Source organism: Sorex araneus, chromosome 6 (assembly GCF_027595985.1).
Source record: "Sorex araneus isolate mSorAra2 chromosome 6, mSorAra2.pri, whole genome shotgun sequence".
Classification (NCBI taxonomy): domain Eukaryota; kingdom Metazoa; phylum Chordata; class Mammalia; order Eulipotyphla; family Soricidae; genus Sorex; species Sorex araneus.
The window spans coordinates 166,080,149-166,105,641 of NC_073307.1; the positions used below are offsets into that span (position 1 = coordinate 166,080,149).

Genomic DNA, 25,493 nt, shown 5'->3' on the forward strand with positions numbered 1-25,493 from the left:
CAACTTCCACACACAACTCAGCCCACAGCAGGGACTCACCTCCCCGGACTCACCTTCCAGTACTCACCTCCCCAACTCACCTACCCTGGGACTCACCTCCCCGGACTCACCTACCCCCGGGACTCACCTTCCCAGACTCACCTCCCCAACTCACCTACCCAGACTCACCTACCCCCGGGACTCACCTTCCCAGACTCACCTCCCCGGGACTCACCTCCCCGGGACTCACCTACCCCGGGACTCACCTCCCCGGACTCACCTCCCCGGACTCACCTCCCCCCGGGACTCACCTCCCCCCGGGACTCACCTCCCCAGGACTCACCTCCCCCGGGACTCACCTCCCCCCGGAACTCACCTACCCCGGGACTCACCTCCCACAGGTGGCCCACGATGGGCGCGTCGGCCCACGAGTGCTCGGTGTTCATGCCCATCTTGCCGTTCTTGAAGACGATGAACGTGAACGACTTGTCAAACCACCTGTGGGAGACAGGAACGTACGGAAGTTACACACGGCTCACGGGGGTGGCAACAGCAGGGCTGGGGAGAGGGCACAGGGGCGGGCACGGGTTCTGTCTGTGGGGCCTCGGGTTCGATCCCTGCACACAGGGGGCCCGGGCACCTCCAGGACTGGCCCTCAAGCACGGCTGGGATCCCTCTTGCCCACGGCAAGTCACTCTGCATCACCCAGGGACAAAGACCGACTCCGATTCCCTCTCTGATGCCGGCTGCAACGCTGGGCAGTCCCAGAGCTAGAACTGGACGGGACAGGGGAGGGGTAGGACAGGGCACTTACAGGCCACACAGGGCAGCCTCTGAGAGAACACTGGTGTCCAGGACCCACCAGCAGAGGAGGGAGGGAGGGAGGGAGGAAGGGAGGGAGGGAGGGAGGGAGGAAGGGAGGGAGGGAGGGAGGGGAAGGCTCTGCCCTCTCTCCTCCTGTCTCCAAACAGGGCCGGGTGTGCGAGGGCAGGACTTCACCATTGCCACATGTGCTATGTCTGTGTGTGAGTATGTGTCTGCGCATGTGTGAACAGGATTGTGAGTGCATGTGTGTTAGTGCATGTCTGACTGTGTGTGAGACTGTGCGTGTGTGTATATGAACGTGTGAGAGTCTGTGTGTGTAAGTGCGTGTCTGAGTGTGTGTGGTTGTGACTGCGTATGTGTGTGTGCGTATGACTATAAGTGCGTGCGTGCGTGTGTGTGTGTGGTTGTGTGTGTGAGTGCATGTGAATGTTTATGTGTCTGTGAGTGTGTATGTGCGGGTGAATGCGTGTATGCGTACTTGAGTATGTGTGTGTGTGTGCGTGTGTGAGTCTGTGCGAGTGCGTGGGCCAGTTGGGGGGAGAGCAGGCCCAAGGCTCCGTTTTCCTCGTTCCCTCTGGGAGCTGCGGCGCTGAGGGTGGAGCCCCACAGGCTGAGCTCAGCCCCTCACACTCCCCCTCCAAAGGCTCTTTTGGCAGGACCCCCCCAAATGGCACTTGGGGGCCCGGGGCCACTCCCAGTGGTTCTGGGCCCCGCAGAGCAGCAGTGAGCGCTGGGCCCGAGGTCGCAGGGCTGGGGGCTGCAGGGGTGCGGCCCACGGGCGGGGACTGCGGTGATGCAGTAGATCTCCCCGCGTCGGGCCCACGGGATTCTCTCTCTGGCCCCCAAATTCATTGTTTTGCTTTTCTGTGTGTTTGGGGGCCACGCCTGGTGGTGCTCAGGGGCTGATCTGGCCCTGCTCAGGATTCACTCCCGGCAGCCCAGACGGTGCCAGGGACAGAGCCCGGGCAGGCGCTCGCCAAACAAAGGCCCTCCCCGCTGCCCAGCCTCCCCGGCCCAGCCAGAGCTCAGCCTGGACGCCACCCACTCTGCGAATCCCACGGAAGGGGCTGGAGGGGCAGTGCGCCTGCCTGGCACGCAGCTAGCTCCGGGTTTGAGCCCCGGCCCCCCGCACGGCTCCCTGAGCTCCACCAGGAGTGAGCACAGAGCCAGGAGTCAGCCCTGAGCACTGCTGGGTGTGGTTCAGAAAGACAAACAAAGAGGGCCAGAGGGAAGCCCTCGCCACGCACTCCCCAGGCCCGGGTTCGACCCCCAGCACCCCAACTCACAGGGCTCGAGTGACAGGGCTCTTGTGGGCGCTACAGAGGAAGGAGCCTGCAGCCGCGGTGGACCAGGGCCCCTCACGTAGTGCCAGCCCCAGGGACCCTCGGGGCGGCAGAGCCCCCACCCCACCCCCAGGGCCCCAGCTACCTGTCGTAGCACCGGCCGTGCAGGAGCGACTTGGCGTAGCTGTCCAGGGAGCTGACCGGGTCCTCCTGCTTGTAGCCTTGCTCCGTCTCGTCCAGGGTCACGAAGAAGGCGGCTTTCTCCACGGCGTCCAGGGACTGCTTGTTCTTCCCGCGGGCAAAGTAGGTCTGGCGACACTTGGCCCAGGGCACCCTGCGGGCAGGGCCCACGTCAGCTCGGGGCCGGCCTCCCCCCTCCCTACGTGCCGAGGACCCGGGGAGGAGCCACAGTGAGGCCCGGCCCGGGCCTCCCCTCCCCCCACACGCCGAGGGCCCGCCGAGGGCTCAGTGTGCAAGGGCCACGGCCACGTGTGCACGCCCCGTGGCCACCGCAGAGCGAGCCGGGCCAGGAGACGGCCCAAGCGGCAGCGCCCCTGCCGAGCACGCGGGAGGCCCCGAGTTCAATCCTCGGTGCCGCTGGGCGCAGCACCGTGGGAGGCGGCCCTGGCCGGCCCCTGCACCCCGAGTCCACGGCTGGACGCCCCTCCCGGGCCCGGGGCGGGGCGGGCACCTCTCCCCGGCCGTGAGGGCTGCCAGCTTCTTCTCGCCGGGCTGCGGCTCGGACGGGTCGTCCAGGATGCTCTGCATCTGCTGCTCGATCTCGCGCGGCTTCAGCAGCCGCCCGTCGTGGTACAGCCACACCTTGAAGTAGCGGCCGCGGTGGAACACCACGATGTGTTTGCTGTCGCGCAGGTGCTGCAGCGTGTCTGCGGGCGGGAGAGAGACGGTGGCGCCTCAGCGCGGGGCCGGGGCTCCGCCACCATCAACCCTGCCACGGAGCGGGCGCAGGCCGCCGGAGCTCACTGGGCACGTCGTCCCGGGCTCGGGCGGACCCTGGTCAGCAGCACCCTGGCAGCACACGCTCCCTCGACACCGGGAACGACCGCTGAGCATCGGCGTCAGAGAACACGGTGCGGTGAAGGGCAACACCAGGCCTCAAGCCCACAGGAACGCTCCTGCCCGGGGCCCGGAAAGGAGAAGGCCGGGTCCGCCCAGAGCCAGGAGGAAGAAGCCGAGGGAGACGAGCACTGTGAGTCGAGCACCGGCCTTGCTCACGGCCGCCCAGGGGTCCCCCAGGCGCTGCCAGGAGTGGCCCCTGAGTGCAGAGCCAGGAGTCAGCCCTGAGCAGTCGGGTGTGGCCCCCCAAATCAAAAAGCAAAACAAGAAAAAAAAACGGAGTAAAGAAAGGGAGAGAGGGGCTGGAGCGATAGCACAGCGGGTAGGGCGTTTGCCTTGCACGCGGTCGACCCGGGTTCAATCCCCGGCATCCCATATGGTCCCCTGAGCACCGCCAGGAGTAATTCCTGAGTGCAAAGCCAGGAGTAACCCCTGAGCATCGCTGGGTGTGACCCAAAAAGAAAAAGAAAAAGGGGGAGAGAGAAGAAGACGACGATTAGGGGAGAGATAAATGGCAGCTCGGGGAGGCTGGGGTCCTGCTCCCGGGAAAGAGACGCGCTGAGGAGAGCGAGCCAAGGCCGGGCAAACGGCTCCCGCACTGGAGCACGCGCTGCGCATGTGGGCACTCAGGGTTTGGGCCCCGGCACCGCATGGTCCCCCGAGCACTGGAGCGTGAGCCCCCAAACACCACCCCTCTAAAGAAGAAAAAGACAGAGACGACTATTTCTAATGTCAGAGCGAAAGTGGCAACATATCGGCTCTACAGAGATAAAAAAAGGGTTAAATAAAGAACAAGAAGAACAATTCCACTCCAACAGGCCGAGGGTCACCGATGAAGTGGGCAGCTTCTCAGAATCACAAATTCCAGGGGCCGGAGTGGTGGGACAGCAGGGAGGGCACTTGCTATACACGCAACCTACCCAGGGGGGTTGGTCCCCGGCACCTCAAAGGGTCCCCCCAGCCCCGCCAGGAGTGATCCCTGAGCACTGCCAGGCGAGACCCATAAGAAGAAAGAAAAAGCAGCCCTTTTCCCACGCCCGCACTCGCCATGGGCCCCAAGGGGGACTCGGACCCTCCACGGCCAGCACAGAGAGTCTCCTACCATCAGAAACATGACAGGGACCTCAGAAATGTGACAGGGAGGCCGGGAGGGCACTTGCCTTGCACGCGGCCGGCCCGGGTTCGACTCCCGGCATCCCATATGGTTCCTCGAGCTTTCGAGCCTGCCAGAGGGATTCCTGAGTGCAGAGCCAGGAGGAAGCCCTGAGCACCACCAGGAGTGGCCCTAAAGCGACCCCCAGAAAAAGAAAAGAAAGAAGAAAGATGGTGGGCAGGACAGCAGCCAGGATGCCCACACGGCACTGTGACTTCCGGCCGGGGCGGAGCCAGGCAAAAATTTTTAAAAGTTGGGGGCCGGAGCAACAGTACAGCGGGGAGGGCGTTTGACTTGCAGGCGGAAGACCAGAGCTCGATCACCGGCATCCCATCTGGTCCCCCCAATCACCGCCAGGGGGTAATTCTGGAGTGCAGACCCAGCAGTAACCTCTCTGAGCACTGCCGGGTGTGACCCAAAAAAGCAAAAAATGAAGTAAAAATGAATAAATAAAAAGCAACCAAATTGGAAAGAAGAAGCCAGATTTCACAGGAAAGGATCTTTATTTAGAAAACCGGGGGGCGGGAGCGATAGCACAGAGGTAGGGCGTTTGCCTTGCACACGGCTGACCCGGGTTCGATCCCCGGCATCCTATATGGTCCCCCAAGCACCGCCAGGAGTAATTCCTGAGTGCAGAGCCAGGAGTAACCCCTGAGCATCGCTGGGTGTGACCCAAAAAGCAAAAAAATAAAAAATAAAAAATAAAAATTAAAAAAAAGAAAACCGGAAGAAAGTCACCCAAATCCTGCTGGAATGAACCAAGGCGGCAACAGACCCCGACACCAGACCAACACGCGCCGGGGGCTGCGTCCCAAGGTACCGACACAGGAAACCAGAAACAATGTGCCGATAGCAGCGTCCGGAAGAACAGAGCGTCGGGCATCAGGCGGGAGAGACCCAGTGACGACCACACAGTGCCCAGAGGAAAGGAAGACGCACCTCCACGGACGCACTGCAGCCCACACACGAACACAACTCGCGTCTACACCGCCCAGAGTCTGGAGCCGCTCGGGACCCTGCGCCTCGAGACCCCAGCGCTCTTGGCAGAAAGAGGAAAACTCACCCTAAGACGCCCACTCGGTGTCAGGGGACCCCCAGGGAGCCGACCGACCTCAGAATAGGGCAACATGGCGGGTGGGGGGCGGGAGGGCGGGGGGGGCTCGCACTTCCTGATTTCAGAATTGACTTGCTCAGTCTGTCGGGGACGGGAGGGACTGCGCGGGGGGAAGGCACCCGCCCTGCCCCTGGCCATCCTGGTTCCATCCCGGGCACTGCTGAGGGTCCCCTGCACACCACCAGGTGTGGGCCCAAACCAAAAGTATGAGTCATCACCGTAGCAGCACTGTAGCAGCACGAGTGGGCAACAGTAACGTCTCCATGGTGAGACTTGTTGTTACTGTTTCTGTTTTCGTTCACACCAAGGGGAGCTTGCCAGGCTCTGCCCTGTGGGTATGTGTGTGGGGGGGGAATACACTCGGTAGCTTGCTGGGCTCTCTGAGAGGGACAGAGGACTCGAACCCGGGTCAGTTGCGTGCCCTACCCACTGTGCTACTGCTCCAGCCCATAAATTAAAAAAAAATAAAAATAGGTGCCAGAACGATAGTCCAGCAGGGAGGATCTTGCCTTGCACGTGGCTGACCGGAGTGCAAGCCCCGGCATCCCACAGGGTCCCCTGAGCACGCCAGGAGTGACCCCTGAGTGCAGAGCCAGGAGGAACCCCTGAACACTGCTAGGTGTGGCCCCCCCAAATGTTTCAAAGCCACCAAAGGGTCAGGAATGTCACCCCTCCTGCCCCCTGTCCCCCCCACCCCCGAGCCTGGAGACACAGACCCATTTCCCTCCCCACCCGGACACGTAACCGAGCAAGGAAGGATCGGGATGAGACAAGACGACACGCAGATACACGCTCTCCCGTGTGGTGGAGCCGGGGCTGGGGATCGCCCCCCACACACACACCGTGTTCTGCAGGGCACACGCGTGACCACCAGGCCACAGTCCTTCCTGGCTACCACACCTGAGATGTCTTTGGAGCAGGAGCAGAGGGGCACAGCCTAGACCCCCCAGTGACCCCAGGCCCTTGTGCTGCCGTCCAGGAGGTGCCCAGGTGTGGAGGGGCCCAGCCAGGGTCCCCAGGCCGACACACAGCACACGGCCTGCCCCCGAGCGCTCTGAGCGCCTGTCACCCAGGGACCACCCAGGGGGCGTCAGTGGGGTCAGAGACCCCCGGCGAGGGGGCTGCTCCCCACGTGTGGGGCCACGCCAGAGCAGCGTGAGGGCACGGCAGAGCGTGTGGGCAAGGCCCGCGCTGCCTCGTCTCGACAGAAGGACGCCAAGGACTTAGCAGGAGAAGGGACAGACACCTGGAAACCCCCCCCCCCGGGACCCCACTCCCCCATGGCGCTGGGTCTCGGGATCCGTGCCAGGGCCGGCCCAGCCCTGGACGCAGAGACGAGCCGGGGAGCCGGGACCGAGCCAGGACCGAGCATCCCAAGGGACCCGGCGGCAGGACGGGCTGCTCCCAGGGGCCCCAGGGCCTCACCCGTCTCCTCTCCCGGGATCCGAGACGTGTTGAACATCCGCTCCCACTGGGCCGAGCAGAGCGGGATGGTGGACCCCAGCAGAAGAATCTGGAACAACAAGAATGTTCCCGGTGCTGAGACTGCCAGTGCCTGCAGCAGAGGGGCACAGCCCGTCCTGACAGGGCGCTAAGGGAGAGGGGCCCAGGTCCAGTGGGGCTCAGGGGACCCCTGCAGGGAGGGGCGAGGGGAGGGAAGGGGAGGGACGGAAGTGAGGGGAGGGGGAGGAGGCCCTTCAGCACTTTGTGGTGTAGCCCTGGTGGTCCCAAGCATCTGCACATGCACGCGCGTGCACACATATGCATGCACACACACAGATGTACCCACGCACGCGTGCACACACACGCGTGCACCACACACATGCACACAGATGTACCCATACACACACACACACACACACACGCAGACCCCAGCAATAAACAAGGCCTGGTTCCCCCGGAGCACCAAATCAGCTCCGTGGTTTCCTTCCACAGCAAACGGTTTCCTCCCGAGGTCCCGGACTCATCCCAGCGCTCAGCCACTTTTCCTTGGGGTACTCGGGAGATTTAACCCAGAAAAGCTCCGTGGCGTGAGCAGACCCACGAAAGTAGCCTTTGCCTGGGCCGCTGACACCGTTTTGGAAAGTGCCAGAGTCCGGGGGACAGGGGAGGGTGGGAGGGGAGGGGGCGGGGCTCAGGACGCCGGCAGGGGCACCCGGAGGCTGGTCCCCACGGCCTGTCCGCCTCCATACCGGCTTGATCTCCTCGCGATCCAGCTTGCGCCGGTACAGCAGGATGGCGTGGATGGCATTGCCCGCTCGTGCCGCCTGGACGTGCGTGGGGATGATGTAGAGCAGGTCCTGGGGCGGGAGAGGGCGGCAGGCTCAGGCACGCCCCTGCACCCAGGCCGGGCCCCCCACGCCTCCCACCCCGAGCCGGCCCCACACCCTGGCCCCCAGACCGAGCAGCATCCTCAAGGGGCAGAACCGAGGGCCCCGGGCCCGCCCACGGAGCGGGAAGGCAAAGCAAAGCCCCGCCCACCCGGGGGTGTGGGGGGGGAGGGGGGAGACCGGGCGCGGCTCTGCAGAAGCACCCAGGAGAGTGGCTGCCCCCAGAGGCCGGGTCGGGCCAGGACAGACCAGCGGGGACGGCCCCCCAACCCCCTCCTCCCCCCCAGCGGCAAGGCTGCTCCGCGGGCGCGGGCAGAGCTGCCTCGAGGCACTAGACGGTCACCACGTTCGGGGTGGAAAATAGTGCCAGAAGCATGAGGAGGAAGGGGAGGGGCTAGCGCACAGCGGGGAGGGCGCATGCGGCCCACCCAGCTTCAATCCCCGGGACCCCATATGCCCACACAGTTCTGGTTCCGAGTGTAGAGCCGGGAGTCAGCCCTGAGCACTGCCGGGTGTGGCCCACACACAGAACCAAGAGGAAAAAATCCCAGCGAAAGAAAGGAGAGGGAGGGGGCTGGAGCGACAGCAGCGGGGAGGGTGTTTGCCTTGCACGTGACCGACCCGGGTTCGATTCCCAGCATCCCACATGGTCCCCTGAGCACGGCCAAGAGTGATTCCTGAGTGCAGAACCCCTGAGCATCGCCGGGTGTGACCCAAAAAGCAAAAAAAAAAAAAAAAAAAGGAGAGGGAGAGGAGGAGGAGGGAGAGGCAGGCCAGGCGCCCCCCGCCTGCGCCCCTCCCCCCAGCGCCTCCCAAGGGGCAGCGCCGGGCACTCACCATGGCGAAGTAGTTGCTGTTGACCATCAGCGGCCCCCGGCCCCGCAGGTACACGTACTCCTCCCACCAGTCACTCACCTGTGGGGACCCGAGGCCAGCTGAGCCCCGGCCTCGTGCGCGGGGTCCCCACCCTCCACCCTCCACCCCGCCAACACACACCCGGGACCGGCCCCTCAGATGGGGTCTCAGCTCCTGCGCCCGGGGCTCACCTCACGGCACACCCCAACACCATGGGCCGAGGAGGGGGGCTCGGGGACGCCCCTCTCGGGCAGGACCCCGCCTGCCGCAGCCTGCCCCAGGCCCACCGTGCTGTGTACGGGGTGGGGGGGGGGCGTGCAGTGAGGGGCACACCCGAGGGTGGAGGGTCTCCAGGAACCGGGTCAAAACCAGAGCACGCCGCGTGCCCACCCGCCTCCTGCCCCCAGACATGGCCACTGACCACCTGGCCACTTTGAGACTGTCCGCTGGCTGGCCCGGAGCACTGCTGGCATCCCCCGTGGCCGCAGCTAAGACCACCCTCCTCAGCCAGCCGCACCCACCCACGGGCGGCGGAGAGTTCTCATCCCCGGGGGCGGAACCCCGCAGCCGTAGGAAAGCCAGACTCGGGGCTCGGGCGACAGCACCGCAGGGAGGGCGTTTGCCTGGCACGCGGCCGACCCAGGTTCGATCCCCAGCATCCCACGGGGTCCCCCGAGCACCGCCAGGAGTGATTCCTGAGTGCAGAGCCAGGGGGAACCCCTGAGCACCGCCGGGCGTGACCCAAAAAGGGAAAGAGAAAGAGAAAGAGAAGGAAAAGCCAGACTCACGTAGTTCGTCGCCCACCAGGACTTGAGCTTCAGGTACCACTGCAGCCTGGGCCCCAGCTGCACGGCGAAGTCCTCGGCCAGCGCCGTCATCCGCTTGAAGTCGGCCTCCTTCATCAGGGGCCGCACCGACTCCAGGTACTGGGGGGCGAGGGGCGGGGCGGTCGCTACCACACTCGGCCAGCGGCCCCGGGCCCCGCCCCTCTGCACACCCCGCCGCAGGGCCCCCTCTCCTGGGAGGAAGTGACTGACGCAGCAGCCCTCGGGGGGCGCGAAGGGAAGCCCCCAACTGATGTCTCTGATGCTGTGAAGTCAGGCCCCGAGCGACAGGGTTCACAGGCCGGGCTGGCCGCGCGCTGGCCTGGGCGGGAGGCCCCACTGCAGCCCCAGCCAGCCCCCAGGGTTCCCTGAGCACTGGTCCAGGAGTACCCCGAGCACTGCTGGGCTGGCCTGGAGTCCCAACAGCCACGCCCCCCAGGACCTCCCGCGACTACTGGGAGCACACCCCAGACCGCTGAGCACTGCTGGGGGGGCAAAAGAGAGTGAAAGATAAAGCCTGCGGGGTGGCGGGCTCGACGGCGCTCGCCGTGGGACCCCGAGCTCCGTCCCCAGCACCACAAAAGACACGGGGACAGCTGCTTTTGAGAGCTGCCTAGGGGGGCTGGAGTGATAGCACAGCGGGGAGGGCGTCTGCCTTTCTGCCTTTCTGCCTTGCACGAGGCCGACCCACTTGCACACGGCCGACCCAGGTTCGATTCCCAGCATCCCACAGGGTCCCCCGAGCACTGCCAGGAGTGATTCCTGAGTGCAGAGCCAGGAGTAACCCCTGTGCATCGCCGGGTGTGACCCAAAAAGCAAAAAAAAAAAAAGAATTGCGGAGCACTTGTCTATGAAGCCACCCGGCGAAGCCCCACGGCCCCTCCCAGAGGCTGCCGCGCGGCAATTTCACTGTCGGTTTCGTCTGGGGCCTCGCCCTGCTGTGCTCAGGGCTCCCTCCTGGCTCTGCGCTCAGGAATCTCTGACGAGAACTCAGGGCTCCTCGGGGTGCCAGGGATTCAACCCGGGTGGGCCGTGTGCAGGTGCCCCCACGGTCCCATCGCTCTGGCCCCCGAGGCCTGTTCTCTTGCCTCCCCTCTCCCCGCCCTAGTCCCTCCCTTCTCGTATTTCTCTCAATAAAATCATTTTTTGGGGGGAGGGTGCACATGGGCCGTGCTCAGGGCTCACTCCCAGCTCCGTGCTCAGGGCTCACTCCCAGCTCTGTGCTCAGGGCTGACTCCTGGCTCTGTGCTCGGGGCTCACTCCTGGCAGGGCTCAGGGGATCCTTGTGGTACCGTGGATTGAACCTGGGTGGGCCGGGTGCGAGGAGGGGCCTGCCCTCTGCACTATCTCCCTGGGCCATTATTAACAGCTACTGTGCTTGAAGAAACACAAAGACGCCCCACACTGCGTGGGCGCCCAGGAGAGGGTTCCCGGTCCCCGCCCGACGCCTTACCCGGCTCACGGTGTCCTTGACGGGCGGCACGGGCAGGCGCGGCAGCGACGTCTGGAAGCTGTAGAGCATGGGCTTGCGGCCCGACAGCACCTTCACCATGCCCTGCAGAGACACCCACTCAGCCGCCGCCCCCAAACATGGCCCGCTCAGCCCACTGCCCCCAAACACGGCCCGCTCAGCCCGCCGCCCCCCAAACACCCCCTGGCTCAGCCGCCGCCCCCAAACTCGGCCCGCTTAGCCCACTGCCCCCAAACACGGCCCGCTCAGCCCGCCGCCCCCCAAACACCCCCTGGCTCAGCCGCCGCCCCCAAACATGGCCCGCTTAGCCCACTGCCCCCCAAACACCCGCCTGGCTCAGCCGCCACCTGCCCCCTCACAAGTATCAGGGGACTGCACTGTGTCCTTCAGGCCACTCCCTGCCCCAGCTGTGCCCTGGGCCCCCTCCAGGGAGCCCCCCAGGCCTCCCCACCGACCTCCCAGGCTGAATGAGAGCCAGCGTGTCCAGCCCCATCTCGGGGGCCCAGCCGGGCGGGGGGGGCTGAGCTGCAGAGCTGGCCTGAGGCCAGGCCCCGGCACACAGCCTGGCCCTGTCCCCTCCCAAACGCGGGGACAGCCGACCCCCCTCCCCCGGGCCTGCCCTGGACCCCGGCTCAGCCGCAGTGACAAGTTCCGGTGTGGTGGCCTGTTGTCCAGGCGGACCAGGCGAACCCGTGGGGCCCTCCCGGGGACACCGGTCACCTCCGTCACCCTGAGGCGCACGAAAGGCCAGACCTGAGCAACAGCAGGAAGTGGGTCGGGGCGAAGCGGCTGCGGCCGTGGAACAAGCCAATACTTGGCGAAACTGCAACCAGCCTCCACCCCAGGGCTGAGGAAAGCCGGGGGAATGTTCTGGAAGCCAAGCCCGAGTCAAGGCTGACCCGGGCGGGCTGGACCGTGTAAGGAGTCCCTGAGCACCGGCTCCAGGCCAGCGGGAAAAGCCGCCAAGACGCGGCCAGACAGGCTCCAGCGTGCCAGAGGCCAGAGGACACGCGGTGGCCGGGACTTGCCAGAGGCACCAGAACAGCCCCGTGGGAACTGGGCCGTGCGGTCACCCCGCGCGGACACCCACGGCCCTGGACTCCTCCCACGGGCCAGAACCACCCGCACTGCCCCGCGCGTCTCTCTCAGCTCCCTCGGGGCCCGGGAGGGGGCGGCGAGGCCCCAGGTCTGTCCGTCAACCGTCCCGTCAGTCATTACAAAATACAGGAACCTCCAAGGGGCTCAGGGAAACGGGGCCAGGAAGGGGATGCCCGGGGGCCGGGGGCCGGGGGCTGCCAATGTGGATAAGCCGGCAGGTGTGTGAGGAAAGTTCCGGATACCCACCCTCAGCTGGGGTGTCAGCTAACGGGACAGAGTCATCGACTGCACACTAGGCTGAGGGCCAGGAGGGGTGCAGTGTGGTCCCCTGAGCACAGAGCGGGGAGCAGCCGCTCAGGGGCAGAGTGTGTCTGCACAGAGGTGGGGCCTGGGACGGCACCTGGCAGCACGTGCACACACACACACACAAACACACTCATGCAGGCATACACTTATGCAAACACACACTCGTGCAAACACATACACTCATGCAAAAGCACACGCACACATGCAAATACACTCAAGCACAAATACACTCATGCACACACACGCTCATGCACACTCACACTCTCATGTACACACACACCCATGCACACACTCATGCACATACTCTCATGCACACAAATACACTCACGCACACACTCATGCACACTCACACATACGCATGCACACATACATTCATGCAAATACTCATGCACACAAACACTTATGCACAGACACTCATGAATACTCACACTCATGTACACATACACCCATGTACACATGCACACTCACACACACATGCACTCCCACAAACACACGCATATACTCATGTACGTGCATGCGTAAACTACACACATGCACTCATCTGCACACACAAACCAATCAAGCACCACTTGTATGCACAAGTACACACATGAACATACATGCACACACGTACACATGCGCACGCGCGCACACACACACACACACACACGAAGCTCCACGGGGTGGGTAGGGCTTGGTTCCACGCTCTGGCCACAGAAGGAACGGGAAGGCCGGGCCCGACGGTGTCAGCAGTGGCCCTGTCCAGCCAGAGCCGCGGGCGCGGGCAGAGGCGAGCGGGGCGGGCGCAGGCCTTACCATCCAGATCCTGGTGGCGCGGCTCATCTTGCCGTGCTCGGCGAACATCCAGCCGTGGTAGGACAGCAGCACCTTCAGGGAGTAGCGCATGGTGACGATGAGCGCCACCCACAGCCCCGTGCCGAACAGGACGCCGCTCACCACCTTCTTGGTCTGGCTGGACATGTGGCCCCTGCGGTGGACACACACACACACACACACGTGCGCGCAGGCGTGGGAACGAGGCGGTGGAAGGAGACCTCGCTCCTGGCCCCGGCAGAGGGGAACAGCGCCCCCCCCACACACCCAGGGCCTCCTGCAGAGCTGCGCCCCACCAGCAGGGGGAGCCCCGCAGGCACGGGGGCTGGTGCATTTCAGCGGGCACGGCAGTTCCGGGGACACCGCATGGGGACAGAGGACACGCTGCCAGGCTGTGGCCAGGCCCCGTGCAACGACACCCCAGGGCCCAGAGAGACAGCACAGCGGGACGCAAGCCTCATGCGTGAGGCCTGGGTCCCACCCCCCACCCGCCATGCCAACCCACAGACAAGCCTGAAGGGAGAAAAGATTCTCATGTGCAGGGAAAGGGGCATATTCCAGGGCCGGAGGGACAGTCCCAGGGCCAGGCCACTGCCCCGGAGGTGGCCATCCCAGTCTGCTCCACGGCCCCACGTACGGTTCCTCAGAGCACGGCCAAGAGTGGACCCTGAGCACAGAGCCAGGAGCACCCCCTGAATACGGCCAGGGGCGTGGCCACTCCAAAACCCCCAAAATCAAGAAGTGAAATATTTCACAGCAAGGCAGATTTGCGAGCCTGGATTTGGGGAATCCGAGTATCTGGCTTTTGAGCAATCCACTGGTGACTCTGGGAGAGTCTTGACTGGGACACGAGCGCCAGGTAATGACCTGCATCCACGGGGCCATGGGGGGGGGGGGGAGTCATCTTTAATAAACCCACCAGCCCTTGGAGAAGGAAGTCGGCAGAGCAGCTCTTTCGAAGGGATGTGTCCCCTCAAGGCCCCGCTGCTAAGCCCACAGCCCTGGGAACCTCACAGCAAGAATGTTCCAGAGTCGCCCACGCCTGGGAGAGCTGCACCGAGACACGGCCTTCCCACGGGGCCAGCCGGGCGGCCCGGCTCACTGGGCAGGTTTAACGAGGGGGCAAACCACGTAAGGGCCTGGATTAGAAAAGGCCTGGCCCGACCGTCTCCAAATAGAACCCAGGCCCAGTTCAAGGCCAGCTGTGTCCCGGGTCAGGGGCAGGAAGGGGCAGGCGGGGGGTCTTCGGGGAGAGCAGCGAGGGCCACAGACACCGGAGACAGGTCCCCCCTCTCGCCCCGGGCAGCCCAGGTCGAGGGAGCTCACTCTAGTCTCTCGGAGACTGTCCAGGGGCAGCAGAACTGGGGGTGAATTAGATGCGTCTCAGTCACCCCCGGCCCCAGGGGCTCCGGGCTGGAGTGGGGTCCGGGCACGAAGCCATCAGCTCATTCTCTTTCCCACGGTCTTGGGGGCTTCCCTGGCGCCCTGCCCTCCCGGTGGGTCCTGCTGGCACACACCCACCAGTGGCTGATGAGACCAACCGTGGATGGGGAAGGGGGACACCCTAGCTGCACCCCATCCCTTGGGGTGTCCCCCCAGCTCCTGTCCCCTCAGGACTAGTGGACAGGACTCAGGATCTCCCCAAAACATCTGCTGAGGTATCTTGCACCCCACAAGGCGAACCCAGGGTCCAGCCAGCCATGTCCCAGGGGCCGAGTCCTTCGTGACCAGCACATGAGACGGGCTTCCCGGAGGGGCCACGGCCGGACAGGGGCCCAGAGAAGCCGTTCATCCTGCGGTGGGCTTGTGGGGGGCTCTCGGGGCGGGGGGCGGGCAGCCTGGGGAGGCAGGTGGGTCACCCCTCGACTGGGCACCTGAGCGTGTCCTCCAATGACACAGAGCCCGGGGGACCTCAGAGGGTCCCAGCCACGCCCTGCATGGGGGGTGCCTGGCACTGGGACCTCCAGAGAAATAACTCCGAGCCCAGGGCACCTCCCGGCCAAGATTCAACCTCTGAGAAAAATCGATGGTGGGAGGAAGCTGCCCGGAGCCGGGGCTGGGCAGGGGATGCCGGTCACAGTGGACTTCGTGGGGAAACAAGAAAGGAAAATCTCGGGGTCCTGGGGAGTGGGACTGGGGTGACCAGGGCGAAGGGCTCCCCGGCACCATCACAGCCGCCTCTCAGGACGGGCAGGGTGGGAGACAGGGTCTCCTCAGCTGGCCAGGCCAGCCCCGGCCACGCCCAGACCCCCGCAGAGCCGACGCGCCTTACGTGGTGTCCAGGGTCCGGTTGATCTTGGCGATCATCCCCAGGGAGGGGTCGATCTTGGCGTAGGTGGTCGACATCACGCCCACCACCACGACGAGCCAGCTGGAGGGGCTGGCGGGGTACACGCCGGTGATGATGCCATTCTGGAACAGACATGCGCCGTGAGCTGCACCGGGTGGTGGCACCGGGCCGGGACGGGGGGGGGGGAACCTCCTGCAGCGCCTCCCCCACCTACTCCCGAGCCCCAGATCTCCCGAGAGCTTCGCCCCGGGGGACCCCAGGACACAGGACACGTGTCACCCACAGGAGCAGCGGAGAGATCCCTGGCAGCCCTGGGAACGAAGGTGTCAGAGCCAGCCAGGAGACGCGTCCCCCTGCTGCACCCACTGAGGATACCCCAGACTCATACTCCAAGACCACCCCGTTGCCCCGGAGTCCAGACACTCTGTCTACACCCCAAGTGTGCCTGAAGGGGCTCCCCCGTACTGAGAATTGGTGCAGAATAGCCGGGCCCGGCCCTGCTCCCAAAACCATTTTAAAAACTCCACTGGCAGGACGATGGGCAGGCAGCAGAATCATCCCTGATGGGACTGCCTGACCCAGACAAGGGACGGGGGGCTTCGAGGGGCTACGCCTGACGGTGCTCAGGAGAGCTGGGAATAACCAGCCTTCTACAGGCCAAGCTGGTGTCCAGCCCTAAGGGACCGCCCTACCCCACGAGTTCCTTCATCTCAAAGTGCCCCCTCTCCTCTCTCCCGCTCTCTCTCCCTCCCTCCCTCCCTCTCTCCCTATTTGCTTTTGGAGCCACACTTGGTGATGCTCAGGGCTTCCTCCTGACTCTGCTCTCAGGGATCACGCCTACAGTGCTCGGGGGACCCTGTGGAGTGCCAAGAATCGAACTCAGGTCTGCTGCCTGCAAGGCTGGCACCTCCCTCCCCACTACGCTACCACTCCGGCCCCTCGGAGCCTTAGCGCATGGCCCCTGGGTGCATTTTGGGCAGCGCCGTCAGACAGGGCAGACCTCAGTGTGAGAGCTGGGTCTTGGAGAATTTTTTTGCCTACATACATGATAAAAAAAAAAAAAAAGCTTTATCTGAGCTTGGTTTGGAAGCGCCCGCCACCCTCTTGGCGGAAATGCAGGAGGAGCTCCGAGGAGGCTTGTTGTGAAAGCTCCCGCGGTTACGAGTCACGTTGTTTAAAGATAAACAGAGATTCAGAGACACACACAAAGATAAAGCAAGGGGACCCGGCGGACGGCAGGAACAGGGCAGATGGGAGTCGTCACGGAGCCTGGCAGGGCCTCCCTCAGCACCGCCCCGCCCCAGCTCAGAGAAGGGACTGCCACACCTCGGGCCCTGTCCAGGGTTCGACAGCAGACAATGAGCTACACCTGCCTGGCCACGTAGACCCGGCCACGTCCCCGCACACCTGCCGAGTCTTACCTCACCTGCAGGATGCCCTTCTTCCCGCAGGTAAGCAGGAGTCCTAGAAAAGGCAGCCCCCCCACACACACACACGTGCACACACACAGAGACATACACACACAGACACACATGCACACACACATACTCATACAGACACACAGACATACACACGTGCACACAGACACACACAGACATGTACACACACATACTCATACAGAGACACACAGACACAGACATACACATGTGCACACAGAGACAGACACACACAGAGACACAGACACACATGCACACACAGACTCATAGACACAGACATACAGATACACACAGAGACACACACAGACGCACACATACAGACACAGACATACACACACGTGCAGACACAGAGACAGACACACACAGAGACACAGACACGCATGCACACACAGACTCATACAGAACACACAGACATACAGATATACACAGAGAGACACACACATACAGACACACAGACACAGACATTCACACACATGCAGAGACACAGACACACATGCACACACACACAGACTCATACAGACACACACAGACATATATAGATATACACAGAGACACACACAGACACACTGACACAAGAGAGACACACATACACACTGACAAAGAGAGACACACAGACAGACACACACATACACACACACTGGTAGCCTGGTACCTGCTAAAACTGCTGGCAGGAACCCAGCCAGGCTGGCCCAAGGGTCACCGACTGCCCGGGCACGCCTCCCCATGCCCCATGGACCACACCGGGGGGCAGCTGCAGAGACCCCCCAGCTCAGAGCCCTCATTTCCGTCAGGTCAGGGGTGTCTCCCAGCGCTGGCCCCGGCCTGAGGCTCTGTGCTGGACCCCGCAGGGCGGTGCTGGGGGGCCCACCAGCCCTCGGGGGGGGGGGCACGCAATGGGGGACACCCACACACGCCCCACACACCCTCCGTGTTGTTCTCGAGCTTCTGTCCACTCATTCTTCCCTTTGGGGGTGTTTTAAAGAAATCACCACTGGGAGGGGTGAGGCGGAGAGAGAGCACAGCAGGGAAGGAGCCGGCCTTGCACGCGGCAGGCCCAGGTTCGAGCCCCAGGACCCAAGCGGTCCCCCGAGCCCTGCAGGAGTGATCCCTGAGCACTGGGCAAAGAATCAGGAATAGGCCTGAGCACTGCTGGCTGCGGGCCCAAAACCAAAGCAACCACACAAGGAAATTACAACCGGGCGGCCAGGCTGGCGCGCGGCCGTAAGGCGTTCGCCCGGCAGGTGAACTGAGCGCCAACCCCGCACCGCAGGCCAGGCGCTGCCCAGTGTCCCGAGGACCCTGCGCCGTCCGCAGTGCTGCACTCGGGCTCCGCGGGACAGTTACCCGGGCACTCACTGACCCTCGTGGGCCACAGTGCTCGGTCTCCAGCTGTGCTGCCCCCCACCCCCACCCCCGCCCCGCCCGCCCGGCTCCAGGCTGCCAGTGGCCCTGGAGGCCTCTCAGGAGTTGGCGCAGCAGGGGGTGCAGTGCCCCAGGCCCCAGAGAGGGCGGCCGCAGTGACCCTGGGGATGGGACCAAGCCCCGCCCTGCCCAGCCGCCCGAGGCACCTTGAAGCGGATGAACTTCTTCTTCCAGGAGTGCAGCCCCGACAGGTAGATCTGCTTCAGGGCCTCGTGGCTCAGCCGCAGGTCGATGCCGTCGGGGGTGACGGTGAACTGGAAGGCCACGGCCTGGTGTGCCTCCGCCATCTTCCTTCCTGGGGGGAGACGGGAGGAGACGTCGATGGCCCGCCAGGGCCTGCCCGGCCCCCAGCCGCCCCCTCGGGACCAAACGGAGGATTTTTCTTGAGCAAAGCCAAGCGTGGAAGGACCCCACAGACGTCCCTCCCGGAGGCAGACCACTCGGGGGCGCGGCCCGCTGCTGGGGGAGGCCAGGTCCCCCCTCCCGCTCCTCCTCCTCCTTCTTCCCTCCTCCCTCTCCTCCTCTTCCCCTCCTCCTCCTTCTCCTCCATCTCCTCCTCCTCCTCCTCTTCCCCCTCCTCCTCCTCCTCCCCTCCTCCCTCTCCTCCTCTTCCCCCTCCTCCTCCTCGGGCTAGGGCATGCCCCAGGCCCCTGGGCCAGCCCCCCTCCACACACACACACCAGCCACACAGGGAAAAGCACAAGCAACTCCCTTCTTGGTTGCCCACGGACCATTCTGGGTGCCCTGAACTGCGCTCCTGCCAGCCTCCTGAGACAGCAGCCCTCGGCTGCAGCCATTCACCCGGGCTGCCTCCTTTCTCTCCGCCAGCCACCCAGGGGAGCCAGGAGGGCAGCACTGTCGCCTCGGGACTGTCTAAACCCGTCTGTCGCCGGGCACGCCACGGAGGGAAGGGAGCGAGCAGGGGAGGAGAGGCTGGCACGCTCGCGCATGCGTGCACACATGTGTGCTCGTGCCTGAGTGTGAGAATGTGTGCATGCATGGGGGTGGGGGTGTGAGTGTGAGTAGGTGAGTGTTGGTAAGTGTGTGAGCACCTATAAGTGTGTGTGTGAAGGTATATGTGTGTGTGCGCGTGAATGCATGTGTGTCTGCATGAGTGCATGTGTGAGTGCAAGTGCACATGCATACGTGTCAGTGTGTGCATAAGTGTGCATTGTGCATGTTTGTATGACGCGTGTATGTGTGTGTGTTATGTGTATCGGGGTGTGTGTTTATGTGTGCCTGTGTATGTGTGTGTGCATGTAAGTGGGTGTGTGTTGGGAGTCAGCATGTTATGTGTGTGTGTTCCGAGCAGGTGCAAGGACCCAGTCACACACAGACAGCAGCGTGTGCGCGCGCACACACACACACACACACACACACACGCGCGCGCGCACACACGCTTCACTGCAGGGGGCTGACATGAGAGCACCCCCACGTACCCCCATGCCCCAGAGTCTTCTAAACAAACTCGCAGGCGGCGGGAGATTCACCCGGACCCCCCCCCCCAGCCGGGCTCTTTCGCTGCTGCTCTTGCCTTCAGGTTCTGGGGTGGGACACGGGAGTCCGGACCGCAAATGCACCCCCCAGGGGCCCCAAGCCCACCCCCTGCTTTTCTGCCTGGACAGCGGCTGCCAGATGCCCCGGCCCGGGCCCTGCAGCCTCGAGTGCGAACAGGAGCCAGGCCAGGCAGGAAGGGCAGAAACCCCCCACGCTTCCCAGGGGGCCGCCGCCACCAACGCAGCCGGTCACGCTTCCTGCCGCCCACACCCTGGACCCCACCGGGGCTCAAAAGGTGGTGGGGGGTGGGGAAAGAGGCGCCGGCCCCCCTGGAGGGACAGCCAGGCCCAACCCCGGGGCGGGGGAGGGGTGCACCCCCACACCCCGCCCCCGGGCGCACCCGAGAGGCCTGGAAACAAGCTCAGACAGACCCGAGCCCCCTGCTCACCCCCAGCCCGTGTCCAGCGAGCAGAGGAAACTCAGCGCCTTGCCCGGGACACCCGCAGGCCCCTCAGCCGCTGCTGACTAAGGGAGCAGAGCGCCGAGCAGCTCCACAGCCACACCTGGAGCCCGCGCCCAGGGGCACCGCAGGGCACCGGCACCGAGCACGGGCGGAAGAACAAACAGGACAGCAGCCAGGGCCGCCAGGGGCGGAGCAGGTGGGCGGCAGGGGAGGGGGCTAAGGCGCAGGGACAGGAGCCTTCCCGGCGCAGGTGAGGACGGCAGAAGTGGCTGGGCGGGTCCCGGCTCGGTGCCACAGTGGCTGGGCAGGCTGTGAGTTAGGGCGCAATAAAGAGACTTGAAAGGCCGGCGGCTCCGTGACGAGGCGCAGACTGATGCACGAGCCCCGAGTCTGATGTCTGGACCACACGCACACACACGCACGGACGCACACACACATGCACACACACGCATACGCACACAGACACGCACAACCGTGCACATGTGCATGCATGTGCACACACGAACATGTGCACGCATGCACGCACGTGCATGAACGCACACAACATGCACACACACAGACGCATGCATACACTTCCCACCCTCCACCATACGCACAACAATGGGGGGATGAGGGCGGGGGAGACATGTAGCCTTCTTGCCCCCGGATGGGTCCACGGTGGCACCCCATTTCCACTAGGGCTCCTTCAAATAACCATTTTTGGGTCAGGAACGGGGCTCAGAGCAAGCCCCTGGCATGTGACGTGACAAGTGATTCCCCCCAGGGCACCACCAAAGCAGTAACTGTCACCTCCTGGCCAGCAGGAAACAATGTTGAATCTTTCGCAGGTGTTGGTGATAGCTGAATTCTGGGGCTGGCGGGACCGGGCAGGCTCCCCGTATGGCCCCCTGAGAACTGCCACGAGCGACTCCTGAGTGCAGCACCGGGAGTGGCCCAAAGGACGGCAGCAAGAGCCGAGCCCGGGGCCAAGCACTGGCCCTCGGGGCCTCCCGGAGCAGGGCCGCCTGCCTCTGCCCTTCCTCCTCGGGAGTTCGGCATCGTCACGAGCAAACGCCTTATTCCGCTGTTGGGGGCAAGCCCACGAGTACGGGGCAGGGGACAGGGGGCTGTCGCTCCCTGGCGGTGCTGCGGCTCGAACCCGGGGCCCCTGATGTTTCAGGAAATGCACTTCAGTGCCGCAGACTCGCGTCAGCTGCAGCGGGCACGGACGCTCTCCGGCCGAGCCGTCCTCCTCTGCGCCTACGGGGGTGCCCGGCGGGGTGCCAGGGAGAAACCGGAAGCGCGCCCACAGCGCCCAGGTCAGAGCAGCAGGACGCACACGCCCCCGCTCCCCACACCCGTGTCGCAACTCACCTGCCACAGGTGCGGCCTCCACCCCCACCCGCCGCCCATGGGGACCCCTGGCCCAGAGGCGGCCAACCCGGCTCACGCTGTCAGCGGGCGGACACGGCTCTGGGGGCGGCACGCACCCCGGAACAGCACCCCGCCCTGTCCCCCACCAGTACCACAGGGAGGGCAACGTGCCAGGAGGAAGTGGGGGGGCTCGGGGCCAGCTGCCAGCCAGGCCGGGCCTCGCTCTGGCCATCCCCAGGACACGGGGCACCCCGGGGTGCAGCCCACGGGAACACCTCCAGCTTGGCCTCCTGCCTGGGGCTTGGGGAGAGCAGTCATGCGCCCTCCGGGCCCTCTGCACCCCCGGGACTCTGCCTTGGGGGTTCAAGCCACCCGGTCGCCCCCCCCTCTCTGTTCTCCTACTAGTAAAGCCAGTCACGAGTCCCAAAGCGGTGCTGGCCTCCCGCCACCGTGCTGGCCACGGGGGCCGCTGGGCCCACAGTGCATGCCACCTGGGCATCTGGCCGGGAGAGGAGCCGCCCGAGGGGTCCCCGCCTTCTTGGGCGGGTGCAGGGGGGCCGAGCGCGGGCGAGAAGGATCGAGAACTGAGGGGAGCTCGGCGCGGTGGGGGCGCTGGGCACAGAGGATCTCAGAGCTGCCACAGAAGCGGAGCTCCGGGTACCATCCGGGCACTGCAGAGTGTCACCCCCCAATCAGAACCAACAGCGGGCAAGGGCAGGGGGCCCAGGAGAGCAGCACAGGGGGTGGGGGGTGGGCACCCTGCATGTGCCCACTCACAGCCTGGCACACTGAGTCCTCGGGCTGAGCACTGAACTGCGGGCCCATGGAGTGAGTGTGGCCACCAGTGGTACCCCCTGGGTACCGTTTAGGACCCCCCTCTCCCCAAAGAAAAGGCCATGGCGACAGCTCAGGGACATATGCTGGTCAGTCCCCACCCACCGTGATCCCCCCCCACACCTCTGGGCCCCTGAGAATCACCAGGTACCGACACGGAACCAGCCTGTCCCCTGGGCACCACTCAGGAGCCCCCCACAGAAACCGAGTGTTTCTTAGAGTGACCTCTTGGGCCCCTCTCCTTCCCTCCAATCAATGTCCAACGGCTGGGGGCGGCGGAGTGACCGGAAGATTCTGGGGGGTGAGGGTGTTGCTGACCCTGCCAGCCTGCTCAGGGCTAAGCCAGACGCGACCGCCAATTCCCCACCCTGCCACAGTGGCCAGGGAGACGCCCAGAGTCTGCCTCCGTGGGTCGCAGAGCCGGGTCAGCTGCGGGGGTCAGCCCCCTCGCCCGGAGCGCGCTGGGGGGTGCACCCGCCCGGCCGAGCGCCAGAGCCAAGGACGGGGAGGCCAGCACGCCGAGCACTCGCTTCGCACACGCGCTCTGACCCCGCGGGCGTCCCTGGGCCCCGGGGAAGAACCAAGCCGGGGGGCAGCCCCAGAGCCCTGCCCGGCGCGCCCCCAGAGCAAAAACATTTTTATTTGCTTATTTCCTTTTGGTTCGGGGGCTCACACCTTGCCATTCTCAGGGGTTACTCCTGGCTCTGTGCTCGGGGATCACTCCTGCACAGCTCGGGGGACCGAAAGGGGGCCCCGGGGATGGAACCCAGGTCAGCCGCGAGCAAGGCCAACGTCTTACCTGCTGTATTTCGACTCTGGTCCCCAGAGGAAACAAGAAAGTTTGTAAAGAAATCCTGAGGGCCACCGAAGGTGAGGCGCTCGTCACCAAGGCCCCGGCCAGAGCCCTTAAGCCCCTTAGGCTAATCCACTCCCAGAAAAATAGTGCCACGATCCAGGAGAGGCTGGTGTGGGGGGCCTCGACCTACTTTTGAGGGGCTTACCCACACCTCGCCTCCCGCCCCCGCCGTTCCCGACACCTTCCTGCCACCTGCCCAGTGGCCGGGCCCCACCTGCTCACAGAGGCCCCCACTCGGTGCCCAGCTCAGGCCTCGCCCCTTGCACGGACAGTCCCAAAGCCCAGGCTTCCGTCCCCCACCTGGGGACACGCGCCACCCCCAGACCCATCTCTCCAGGCCCCAGTCACTGACGCTCCGCTCAAACCTCAGGTCACAGCCAGGTTCAGTCCAGTTAAACTTCCGCTGCTGGTCCCCAGGTGCTCAGTCACTACGCACTGGGACAAAAGCCTCACCGCCCTCCTTCTCCACGATCAATCCTTCTGAAGGAAGGAGGGGAAAAGATAAGAACTATGCCCAGGGGAGCTCAGAGCCCGCAATTCCGACCGCCCTGGCCACCCGCCACCCGCTTGCAAGTCAGGCGTTTCCTGGCCAGACCCCCCAAGAGCCGAGGTTCACACATGGCCCTGGGCTTCCCGCAACTCCGAGACGCGCACAAATCCGGGGGAAAGGTTAATCCCAGCTCCAAGTGCACGAGCAGATTTCAAAACACAGCCCGAGGAAACTGCGGGTGTGGAAACCGCCCTGAAACTGAAGGCAAATAATAAATAATAAGAGCTTGCCTGGGGGACCCGACTGGCAAGGCAACACTCTAGCAAAGGAAATATGTAACCAAACTGTTGTCACCTTGTTTCAACAGCAGCGGGGAAAGCCAGGTTTGACAGTTGACGTGGACAGGCTTACTTAAGCCTCCGTCGTCAGTCTGGGGCTTTGCATTACGTGCCTAGAAGACGTTCCCTCCCTCGCCTCAGCTCGCTGGACCCCTCACCTCCCCGCTTCTAGCCCCCCAAGTCCACCCCGCAGAGGCGGAGACTGTCCCCCCTTCACCAGACCGTCAAGGCTGTGCTGAGCGCTCCTGAGCCCCCGGCCCCACCGGCCGCACCCCAGGGCTCCGTTGAGGTGACCCTCAAGGCTCCACTTCACATTCCTAACGTGACAGACCCAAAACTGGGTCAGTTGCGGACCGGCAAGGAAAAGCTGGTGACGGCAGCAGAGTGACCGCTTCTTTCCAGTGCAGCCACACAGGGCGTCCAGCGGAGTCCGCGGAGGAGAGGTGGCCTGCAGGAAGCAGCTGCTCAGGGCAGCAGGAGCATGGGGGAGGGGAGCGGGCAGGACACAGCGCCGCGAGGCAGGGAGTGGCCGCCTGGTCAGGGGCTCAGGCCTGGGGTGGCCTGCCCAGGGGGGCTCTGCGTTACCTAGCCCAGGACTTTGCCTTTTCTACCCCAACCCCTCCCCCCGCACCCCTCTTTCGTTTTTGCCTGAGAACTGCACCTGGGATTCCGGAGGCGTCTGACTCGGGTCACCGAGCCTCCAGACGTCTTCGACAGCTGCCGAATCTTCCGTGACCCCAGACTCAGTGACACGGCCCTACCTGAGGTCCCAGTCCCCAGTTTAAGAAGCTCCATGGTGGGTGAGGGTGGCGGAGAGCTGGCACAGCACAGGCTAACCGGGGTTCAGTCCTCAGCACCCCATTAGAACCCCTGAGTCCCGCCAGCACCAAACCCTGAGCACAGAGCCCTGAGCACTGCCAGGGGTGCACCCCCATCAGGACCCCCGAACCCGCCCGCACTGATCCCGGAGCAGAGTCAGGAGGAAGCTCTGAGCAGGGGTGCCCCCAAAACAAAACAGAGCAGCGAAAGCTCAGGGCTACACGTAGGCGGTGCACCCCCACCCCCAGGCCCCACTGGGGACCTCCCGGGTTGGGCAGTCACCATAAAGCACCCGCCTGGCCCCAGCGCTTACTCCAAGCCCTTCACAAAAGTCCCCGGAAGGTTCCAGACGGGCCGCCCCTGAGACAGACTCATGCAGGTGGGCCCATCTGGGGGCTCCGCTCCCCCACCCTGCTTCTGACTAAGATCGGGCAAGTTTGCAGGGGTGAGGGGGGCTCTTACAAGCAAGTCAGGGAGACCCTGGGCCCACTGTCTGTTCTGAGGGGATTCTTCAAGGCCAAAGCGATCAGCCCCCACACAGACGCCCCGGCCTCGGCATCTAAACTA

At 64.4% G+C, this 25,493-nt stretch overlaps 1 protein-coding gene across 1 annotated transcript in view; it reads right to left on the reverse strand.

The window, feature by feature from the left end:
• Positions 1-25,493, reverse strand: part of CPT1A (carnitine palmitoyltransferase 1A) — a 47,094-nt gene that overhangs the window by 14,684 nt on the left and 6,917 nt on the right. Inside the window, exons 2-12 of the mRNA XM_055144120.1 lie at positions 18,423-18,571; positions 15,401-15,540; positions 13,111-13,282; positions 10,894-10,995; positions 9,405-9,542; positions 8,599-8,676; positions 7,624-7,731; positions 6,857-6,944; positions 2,779-2,974; positions 2,233-2,421; positions 372-477 (exon numbers count right to left, since the gene is read on the reverse strand). Coding sequence (XP_055000095.1) covers positions 372-477; positions 2,233-2,421; positions 2,779-2,974; positions 6,857-6,944; positions 7,624-7,731; positions 8,599-8,676; positions 9,405-9,542; positions 10,894-10,995; positions 13,111-13,282; positions 15,401-15,540; positions 18,423-18,563 — 1,458 coding nt within the window. The 5' untranslated portion in view covers positions 18,564-18,571. The remainder of the gene's footprint in view (positions 1-371; positions 478-2,232; positions 2,422-2,778; positions 2,975-6,856; positions 6,945-7,623; positions 7,732-8,598; positions 8,677-9,404; positions 9,543-10,893; positions 10,996-13,110; positions 13,283-15,400; positions 15,541-18,422; positions 18,572-25,493) is intronic.